General features: G+C 42.6%; 1 protein-coding gene across 2 annotated transcripts in view; it reads left to right on the top strand.

Moving 5' to 3' along the window:
- The first annotated feature begins 100 nt into the window (after nucleotides 1-100).
- The window catches only part of MCEE (methylmalonyl-CoA epimerase), a 37,857-nt gene continuing 27,267 nt past the window's right edge, over nucleotides 101-10,690 (top strand). The window contains exons 1-2 of one of the 2 annotated variants that reach the window (XM_053581970.1): nucleotides 101-224; nucleotides 7,895-8,070. In XM_053581970.1, coding sequence (XP_053437945.1) covers nucleotides 185-224; nucleotides 7,895-8,070 — 216 coding nt within the window. In that variant the 5' untranslated portion in view covers nucleotides 101-184. Of the gene's footprint in view, nucleotides 225-7,894; nucleotides 8,233-10,690 lie in introns of both variants that reach the window. The other variant, XM_053581969.1, reaches the window with a different exon arrangement.

Raw genomic sequence — 10,690 nt, 5'->3', positions numbered from 1 at the left:
GTGGTGGCCCCGGCGCCCCGCCCCCTCCCCGACCTAGCCCCGACCTAGCCCCGCCTCCAACCCCGCCCACCCGCAGCCCCGCCCCCGCCCCCTACAGTCCCGCCCCCGCCCCACCCCGGTCCCTAGGCAGCTTTTGTCCCAGCCGCTGCGGCCGGGTTGGCATCTTAGTGGGTCGCTTCCCAAGATGGCGCGCGTGCTGAAGGCGGCGGCCGCGAGCGTCCCAGGTGAATACCCCGCGCGGCCGGAGGTCGCCGTGGGGCGGGGCGCGTGGGACGGGAAGGCCGAGGGCGGAGGCGGCCGCGGGCGGCAGGAGTCCTTGGATCTGCGGAGCGCGGCACTGGAGCGCGCGCGTTCCGCGTACCGCGGGGATTGTCTTGACTTTTGAGAGTCTCGTTGTCGTCTCGGGAGATGTGCCCAGTGGATGTTGCGCTTTTTAATGTGGGCGAGAAGCGAGAGGACTTGCCCAGCGCGTCCGGCAAGGCTGGGACAGAAGTGCAGGATTAGTAAGTGGACGAGGGACGAGGTCACTTCACCGGGCACCGTGAAATAGACTGGGGACAAACCAGAAAGGAGAGCCAGGCCTGTGAAACAAAACAAAAACTTAAACCACGTCTGGTATCCTGTAGAGTACACTCAAAGGTCAGTGGCTTAACGAATACCGGAAGAGTGTTTTTCCACCTGCTCCCAGTATATTTATCATCTTGTACATAAACAAGGAAGATAAAAGCAGGTGGACTTGGAGGATTCTACCTTCATTTTTTTCTAATGTTTAAGTAGACTCAATTACAGCAAACTTAGGTTTTCTTACTCTCGCACTGTCTTTTCTTTTTATCCTTTTATTTTCTTCCTCTGTTCACGAGAGGGTATTTCCTTTCATTGGAGATTCCCTGTTAGGAAGAGAGTGCCGAGTGGCAAAACCCCAGAGTTATTCCAGGACATTTGGGATAGATAAATCCTTCTAGCACTGGAACCTGTGTTCTTAATCATAAGGCACACTGCCTTTTATATGATGCACACAAAATCTGACAGTAAAAATATGAATAAAAACTTGAATATTAGGGTAAAGTCATTTTTAAATGTGTGGTTTTAGAACTGCATGCTTTTAATTTAATGGTTGCTGGTTGGGGAAGGGAATATGACTTCCAGTAAGTCATATGCTTATTGTTAGAACGGAATACTGATAAAGATACATGTTTGTTTTGTAACTTACATACATACCTTGGAATAAAGGAAAATGAAAATTATATGGTTTTGATTTATCCTATTCTATTTTATTATTTTTTTTCCAGTGTCATGCAATTCCAGCATAGATTTATCCTACTTTGGATGCTTGAACCTTAATGGCCCCACTTTTTAAAATTATGTTTAAATACACGTAATGTAAAATGTATTATCTATTTATTTATTTTGAGACAGAATCTCACTTTGTCACCCTTGGTAGAGTGCTGTGACCTCATAGCTCACAGCAACCCTCAAACTCTTGGGCTCAAGTGATCCCCTTGCCTCAGCCTCCTGAGTAGCTGGGCATACAGGCGCCAGCCACCCAGCTATTTTTAGAGACAAGGTCTTGCTGTGGCTCAGGCTGGTCTGGAACTCATGCTCAGGCGATCCACCTGCCTCGGCCTTGGGATTACAGGCATGAGCCACCCCGTCCGGCCTTAAAATGTACTATTTAAACCATTTTTTAGTGTACAGTTCACTGGCAATAAGTATGCCCATTTCGTCTTGCAACCATCACCACTATGCATCTCCAGAACTTTTTCCATCTTTCCAGGGTGAAACTCTATCCCTATTAAAAACTGCCCATTCCCCTCGTCCCCCAAGCCTTGACACCCACTTTCTGTCCCCCACCTGACATTCTACTTTCTGTATGAATTTGCCTACTCTAGATATCTTAAATAGGTAAAATCATACTCCTTTTGTTTTTGACTTGTTTCACTTAGCATAATGTTTTCAAGGTTCATCCATGTTGAGTATGTGTCAGAATTTCCTTCATTTTTAAGACTTAATATTCCTTTGTGTGTTTATCCATTTACCTCTTGGTGGACATTTGGATTGTTTTACCTTTTGGCTCTTGTCAACAATACGTCTACAAACGTGAATTTTCAAATTTCAAATGTAGGTTCCTCCTTTCTTTTGAGTGTATACCAAAAAGTGGAATTGCTGCATTGTATGATAATTCTATGTTATGGCCCTTTTTGGATTGTTTTTGTTTTTCTTTTTGTTGTTGTTGTTTTTTTTTTGGCCGGGGCTGGGTTTGAACCCGCCACCTCCGGCATGTGGGGTCAGTGCCCTACTCCTTTGAGCCACAGGCACCGCTCGATTGTTTTTGTCTTTGAGACAGGGTCTCACTCTGGGCAACATGGGAGAAAATGCCTCTCCACAAAAATAAGAAAAATGACTAAGGCTTGGTGGTGCATGCCTATGGTCCCAGCTATTTTGGAGGCTGAGGCAGGAGAATCACTTGTGCCCAGGAGTTCAGTGCCCAGGCCGGAGTGTTTGGCATCATCATAGCTCACTATAACCTTAAACTCCTAGGCTCAGATAGTTCTCCTGCCTCAGCTTCCCAAGAAGCTAGGACCACAGGCATGTGCCACTATACTCAGCTAGTTTTATTTTTTGTTTTTCCCCCTGTGGAGATGTGGTCTTTCTATATTGCCCAGGGCAGGTCTCAAACTCCTGACCTCAAGGAGTCCTTCCTCCTCAATGTCACAAAGTACTGGAATTACAGCCAAGAGATATCTCGCCAGGAAGATTGGCTTTTATTACAGAAACAAAGTATATTTAATGTACTATGATGAGTAAAAAATTATTTTTGTTCATAGTTTGGATCAGCCAGGCTAGGTGGTTCATACTTGTAATCCCGGCTACTAGAGAGACTAAAGTAGGAAGAACAGTTGCGGCCTAGAGATAAAGACCACCCTGGGCAACATGGCAAGACCCCTGTCTCTAAAAATGCTTTTTTAAAAAATTGGAACAAGTTGAAAATACACATAGGATGCTGTGAAATTCACTGGTTGAATGTTGAAAAGAAAACTTACAGGTTTCTTACCAAACTAACTTAAAGGCACTTCTGATGAATGACTTTCTGAGGTCTCCTTAATTATTTTTCAATTTTTTACAGATGGGGTTTCTCCTCATTGCCCTGACTGGAGTGCAGTAACATGTTCATAGCTCACTCCAGGGCACAAATGATTCTCTTGCCTCAGCCTCCAAAATAGCTGGGACTTGAACTTCTGGGCACAAATGATTCTCCTGCCTCAGCCACCAAAATAGCTGGCACCATAGGCATGAACCACCAAGCCTGAGTAATTTTTCTTATTTCCGTGGAGAGGTATTTTCTCCATGTTGCCCAGGCTGGTCTTGAACTTCTGGCCTCAAATAGAATCTTCCTACCTCAGCCTTCTAAAGTGCTAGTCCATAATATCTCCTTAAACCAGAAATGCAAAATTCAAACTAAAAACTTAATAAATGTTCTAAAGTTAGATTTTGTGAAGGTTGCACAACTTTTTAAATATACTAAGAACCACTGAACTAATTGTACACTTCGAGTGGGTGAAACTCTAGTATATAAATTATGCATATATACGTACGTGTGTATATATATTTTGGGGGTGGGGTGGGAGATAGCGTCTCACTGTGTTGTCCTTGGTAGAGTGCCATGGCATCATATCTCATAGCAACCTCAAACTCCTGGATCTAAGCGATGCTGTTATCTCATCCTCCCAACTGGCTGGGACTACAGGCACCCGCCACGACGCCCAGCTCTTTTAGAGATGGGGTCTTGCTCTTGCTCAGGCTAGTCTGGAACTTCTTAGCTAAGCAATCCACCCACCTCAGCCTCCCAGAGTGCTGCGATTATAGGCCTGAGCCACCACTGGTTTAAAGAGGCAGAAATATTGAATTCTCACTGCTATCACTGTATTTTTTCCTATCCTATCCCCAGAATGTCTGGTCCAGGGACTAAATAAGTCCAATAAAAGCGGCATCTCCTTTCTCAAGCGAGTTCACATCTCTGGAGGGAAGACACATCTATGTAGCTTCAAGGACTTAATTTATAAAATATGTGAAAATGCTGTTATCTTTCTGTCAAAAGAGATTTTGCTTTTTATTTTGGCTAGGGCTGGGTTTGAGCCCACCACCTCTGGCATATGAGACCGGCGCCCTACTCCTTTGAGCCACAGGTGCCCCCTACAAAAGAGATTTTGATTTCAATTAAAACAAAAAAAGAACCAGTCATTCTAATAAGTGTTTTCTCTTCTTGCACTTAGAACCAAATGATGAGGAAGCTATAAAGAAAGAAAGGCTGTAGTTGAGGCTTCCTGTAGCCTGATGGTCAGGCCTCCTCTTCAGTGATAAGTTTTGAAATATCCCCTAAAACTAGCATGGGACGTAAAACTCAATCTTCACTGGGACATCCTATTATTTGTTTTTTGACATTTCCTCATGTCCCTTTCCTGTTATCAGGACAACTGTTAGGGCACCTCTACCTGTCCCATCTCTTGTAGAAGTAATACTGGCAGACAAAATTCAGAAATTTCACAGACAAAACAACTTCTTAATGTGCATATTTATCCTAACGTTCACTGATTCTTTATCTGCAGAACTTTCCTTGCAAATTATACTTGCAGTAGAGGCAAAAAAGAAGGGAAGAGCATCGGTGCTTTTGTTGATTGTTAGCGTTTTCATAATTCACTATCACCATGTCCTGATGGGATGGTTTCTTGGTCTCCACAGCTAACTCTGCCGTACGTCTAGCAAACAATCATTGTGTGTCATTAACAATAAGAATTGTTGAATTTATTCTGCACCTACTGTATATTTCTGGCACTGTGTTACTTTTTTTTTTTTTTACACCAATTATGCAGTCTTTACAACAAACCAAGTGAGATATTTAGTGGGTAGTAACTATACTTTAAAAACTGAAATAGAATAGAAAATATCAGAGCACATTATATCTAGTAAGGATTAACTATTCATCTGATTGAATTTTAGTTTTAGTTGTATATACCATTTCTATGATGAATTCATAGAACTGGGCTGTTAACCTACTTGTGATAAGAACCTTTGGGTGTTTCAGTAATCAATAACATAGTCTGGGGCAGAGCAGAAGACGATCTTAGGTTGAATTTTGCCTTTTTTTTTTTTGTAGAAACAGAGTCTCACTTTATCGCCCTTGGTAGAGTGCCATGCAGCTCACAGCGACCTCAAACTCCTGGGCTCAAGCGATTCTCCTGCCTCAGCCTCCCAAGTAGCTGGGACTACAGGCGCCCACCACAACGCCCGGCTATTTTTTTGTTGCAGTTTGGCGAGGGCTGGGTTTGAACCCACCACCCTCGGTATATGGGGCCGACGTCCTACCCACTGAGCCACAGGCGCTGCACTGAATTTTGCCTTCTTTTGACCATGAGGTTTATGATCTTTAAAAAAGTGTCACTTTAACTTCCTTGTTATCAAAAATTTCAGTTAAGGAGAATTATTTTTTTGTCAGTGGAAGGTCTCTAATTCTAAATACTGTTTGAAGTGTTTTTCATTCAGAGCTAACTAAAAACCTATTTTTTTGTTTGTTTTGTTTTGTTTTTTCTTTTTGTTTTTTTGAGACAGAATCCCACTATGTTGCCCTGGGTAGAGTACCGTGGCATCACAGCTCACAGCAACCTCAAACTCTTGGACTTAAGCGATTTTCTTGCCTCTGCCTCCCAAGTAGCTGAAACTACAGGCGCCCACCACAATGCCCGGTTATTTTTTTGTTGCAGTTGTCATTGTTGTTCAGCTGGCCCAGGCCAGGTTCAAATCGCCAGTGAACCCACCAGCCTTGGTATATGGGGCTGGCACCATAATCACTTTGCTACAGGCACTGAGCCTAAAAACCTGTTGTTTAAAATACATGTTCTTGAGCTGGGCACAGTGGCTCATGCCTGTAATCCCAGCACTTTGGGAGACTGAGGTGGAAAGATCACTTGAGTCCTGGAGTTTGGGACCAGCCTAGGTAACATGGAGGGACCCCAATTGTACAAAAACTTTAAAAAATTAGTCAAGTATGGCAGTGTACTCTGTAATTCATCTACTCAGGAAGCTGAGGTAGGAGGATCGATAGAGCCCAGGAGTTCAAGGCTGCAGTGAACTATGATTGCACCGCTGGACTTCAGCCTGGGTGCCAGAGTAATCCCCTGTGTCTAAAAAAAATAAAATATGTGCTCTTTTTGCTATTTCTTTTTATTAAATGATGCAGTTTTATGAGATTATGTTTAAACCTCATCCATATACACAGTTTTCCTTCTGGGGGGAATCTGGCTTTTCAAGTCCAATGTTTGGGGAGTGGGGAAGCAGAGTCATCTGTGGAGAGAAGACCTTGCCACCTTCAGCTGCTGAGCGAAAGAGGATTTCTTCACATTCGGGGGCAGTTCTGCCTCTGATGCTTTGAAATTATAAAAAGAAACAATGGAAAAATATCTCCTGAGTTAAATATCCTCTTGACTTTTTCTTTCTTTCTTTTTTTTTGAGACAGAGTCTCCCTATGTCGCCCTTGGTAGAGTGTCGTAGTGACACAGCTCACAGCAATCTCAAACTCTTGGGCTTAAGCGATTCTCTTGCCTCAGCCTCCCGCTTAGCTGGCCCTACAGGTGCCCGCCACAACGCCCAGCTAGTTTTGGAGATGGGGATCTTGCTCATGCTCAGGCTGGTCTTGAACCTGTGAGCTCAGGCAGTCCACTGACTTTGACCTCCCAGAGTGCTGGGATTACAGGCATGAGCCACTGCACCTGGCCCCCTCTTGATCTTTGCTTGTTTCTCCCCAACTATTACATATTTTCTATAGTTGATAATTATTCAAATAAAACATGTATTAAAAAGTAGTGTACGGCCAGGCATAGTGGCTCATGCCTGTAATCCCAGCACTTGGGAGGCCAAGGCAGGTGGATTGCCCGAGCTCACGGATTCAAGAACAGCCAGAGCCAGAGCGAGACCACCTCTCTAAAAATAGCCAGGTGTTGTGGCAGGCACCTGTAGACCCAGCTACTCGGGAGGCTGAGTCAAGAGAATCACTTAAGCCTAAGAGTTTGAGGTTGCTGTAAGCTAAGGACGCCCTGGTACTCTACCAAGGGTGACAAAGTGAGACTCTGTCTCAAAAAAAAAAAAAAAAAGAAAGTAATGTATGGTTATGCCTTTAAAGAACTTATTACAGAATATAAGACAAAAATTCAGTATAAGGAGGGAAGAAAATCACCTGGTCTTACCATGAAATGTTCGTTGCTTCGCTGTCACATTCAAATTTACTTATGTGAAATGAAGAGAAGACCAAATAATTCTTGATATGCAGCTGTCCTTTGAGTGTTACTTGTAAATATAAATTATTGTGAAAAGTGCCATTCTTAGTTCAAAATTTAGTTGGAACTCAGAATTAGCATTTATTTATTTATTTATTTTTGAGACAAAGTCTCATTTTGTCACCCTCGGTAGAATGCCCTGGTGTCATAGCTCACAGCAACCTCAAACTTCTGGGCTCAAGCGATCTTCTTAACTCAGCCTCCTGAGTAGCTGGTACTGCAGGCATCTGCCACAATGCCTGGCTATTTTTTAGACGTGGGGTCTTGCTCTTGCTGAGGCTGGTCTCAAACTTCTGAGCCTAGGTAATCCACCTGCCTCGGCCTCTCAGAGTGCTGGGATTACAAGCGTGAGCCACTGTGTCCTGCTTCAGAAATTAGCTTTTAAATTTCAGATGTTTATTTAAATGGACAGAGCAGAGTGAGTAATTGTTTTTCTATTTATCTACTCTAATTTAATTTCAATAATTAAAAAGAATTTTGGGGTATATTATTTGTCTTGTTTTTAAAATTCAATTCAGAAGTTCATTAATTCTCAAAAGAAAGATATCAACAGGTGTTCAATTTTTCAGGACTGTTTTCCAGATTCCAGACTTCAGTTCCAACACTAAGAGCTTTCTTCACGTCACAGCCCATGCACCATGTGGCGGATCCCGTGTGGAGCCTAGGTAGACTCAATCATGTAGCCGTAGCAGTGCCAGATTTGGAGAAGGCTGCAACATTTTATAAGAATGTTCTGGGGGCCCAGGTAAGTGAGGTGGTCCCTCTTCCTGAACACGGAGTATCTGTTGTTTTTGTCAACCTGGAAAATACCAAGATGGAACTGCTTCATCCACTGGGAAGTAACAGTCCAATTGCAGGTTTTCTGCAGAAAAACAAGACTGGAGGAATGCATCACGTCTGCATTGAGGTATTTTCATACTTGGTATTTTAAATCTCTCTTTTGTAAAATATCTTGTACTTTTTAAGACTACATATGGTCACTGTCATCAGAAACTTTTATTAAGTTTTATAAGGGAAGGTGGAGCAAGATCATGAATCAGAAAGACCATCAGGCCAAGCTCTTCTAGAGCAACTGAGAAATAAAGAGTTACTGGGGGAAGGGGGTGTTTGGTGAAGAGATTTTGCCTGGAGCTGTGGGTCGGGGTGTGCTGCAAGGCGGTGGGGTGCTGACTGCTGTATATGAACTGGAGCCATGGGGTGGACACACTAGGCAAGTCTTGTGCGGGCTACTGGCCCGAGCTACCAGGGCCACCTGGGATCCCTGAGGTCCAGGACTTGAGGAAGCCTTTTAGCAGTTTTCGGTTCTCAGGGGAAGTGCATTGAGTGGATTGCCTAGAAGAGTGGGTATATAGCAGCCAGATTTGAGGGCTGGCTGGAGTGGATTTGCCACTGGTTTGGCAGCTGTAGAGGTGGCCATTCTGAGACGGTCCTGGCAGCAAGGGGTTGGCTATTATGGAAAGGTCATGAGAAGGTCATGAGGGTTTGCCTACAGGAATATAGCCATTTTAGTTCCGCCTGCTAGGATCGATCCTCCTGTCCAGATAGGCTCAGGGACTCCAGCATCCCAGGAGAACTATTGTTAAGAGTCACAGTGAGACCTACCTCTGAAGGATTCTGGAGAGATCTGAGTTCCCAACCTGGTGGAACCTGAATGCTGAGGAAATAATCAGGCAATCACTGTGAACAATTAAGTTGGGGATCTGGTCTATGCCTGGGTTCTAGAGAGAGGTTATCAATGGTATTGTCTGTCCCCTAAAACTACAGCACCACCTGATGTCCTGGCAATATATTGCAATACATATATTCCTACTGAAGTCCCACCCTCCTGCCATATAAATATATATATATGCTTTTAGGCATGTATATGTATATATAGTTTTTTATTTTATTTATTTTTCTTTTTTCTTCTTGTTAGTATTTTCTTTTTCTTTCTCTTTTTTCTTTTGTTTATTTGTTACTGGGGTTGCTTATTTTTGGTTATTTAGAGCTTTTCAATATTTTGTATTGATGTGTTTTATTTCTTGCTTATTTGTATGGTTGGTTCATTTCTTAACTTCTATTTTTACTCTCATCCAGAGCAAGGGCTCCTGTATTTTTTGGTTATGCTATTTTAGCCTCATTTATTCTCCAGTACATTCTCTTCTTTGGACAGTGACTCTTCTAACTTTCTCATCTCTCCCACAATAATCACCTCTGCAACAGCTAAGATATCTCCTACCTTTTCCTTGTTTTTCTCCCTTCTTTCTTTACTCCAATTCCTTCTCTCTCCTCTATTAGATACAACAGTATTTTTAATTTCCTTTATCTATGTTTACCTTAATATTATTTATTTTTTTAATTTTATTATTATTATTATTTTTTGCTGAGAGCTGGGGGAGACACAGCTGTGGTCTGTCAGCTAGGCCTGATTTTGAGGAACCCTCCCAGTCCAGCTCCCTCAAAACTCCTGGGTTTCAAGCATGGCCTTAGCACCATTCTGATCCATACTGTTTCTTCCATCAGTCTCAGCCTCTCTTCCTGACTCCTTCTTTCTTGTTCTCTAAGTTTCTTTTTTCTTCTATTATTCCTCCTTCCCTTTTTCTCTTTTTTCTTTTCTTTTATGGTTATTCTTTTTTACTCTTTTCTTTCTTTTCCCCCTGTTTCTCCCTGTCTACTCTTTACCTTTCTCCTCATTTTGGCCTTACACCAAGAGGTCTCTTTATCACATAAACTCTGAGACAAGGTACTTTGAAGCAAAGAAAGAACTGAGAAGGAAAAAGGTGTACAAAGAGGTGAACATGAAGAAAGCACACAAGAGGAGGAACCAACAGAAAAATTCAGGCACCATGAAAAACCAAATAGAGCAAATCCTCAAAGGGAACATGAGGCAGCTTTTACAGAAGACTCCTCCTATAAAGAATTAATGTATCAGACAGAAAGGGAGTTTAAAATATGGATGATTAAGACAATAAAGGGACTGGAGGAGAAAATAGAATCAAAAGTCAGATGAGAGGTATGTAGAATATAGAAAATATGTGGATGAGCTTAAGGAAATGAAGGAGACAATCAGAGAATGTAAAGATGCAGTAGAAAGTATCAAAAATAGATTAGCCCACAGAGGAGAGAGAACATCCGAGTTAGAGAATAAAGTCTTTGAGTTAACACAGGTAGTTACAGAGTCAGAGAAGAACAGAGAGAAAGCAGAGCAGACGCTTAGAGAACTACGAGATTCCATGAAACATTCAAACATACAGATAATAGGAATCCCTGAAGGGGAAGAAGTTTGTCCCAAAGGTATGGAAGCCCTACTGGAGACTACCATAAATGAAAACTTCCCATGTCTTACTAAAGATCCTGACACACTCCTTTCAGATGGATATTGAACC

This window comes from Nycticebus coucang, chromosome 2, assembly GCF_027406575.1.
Source record: "Nycticebus coucang isolate mNycCou1 chromosome 2, mNycCou1.pri, whole genome shotgun sequence".
In the NCBI taxonomy this organism is placed as follows: Eukaryota; Metazoa; Chordata; class Mammalia; order Primates; family Lorisidae; genus Nycticebus; species Nycticebus coucang.
Note: the sequence above shows the minus strand (reverse complement) of the source record. Positions and strands in the feature narration are given on the sequence as shown.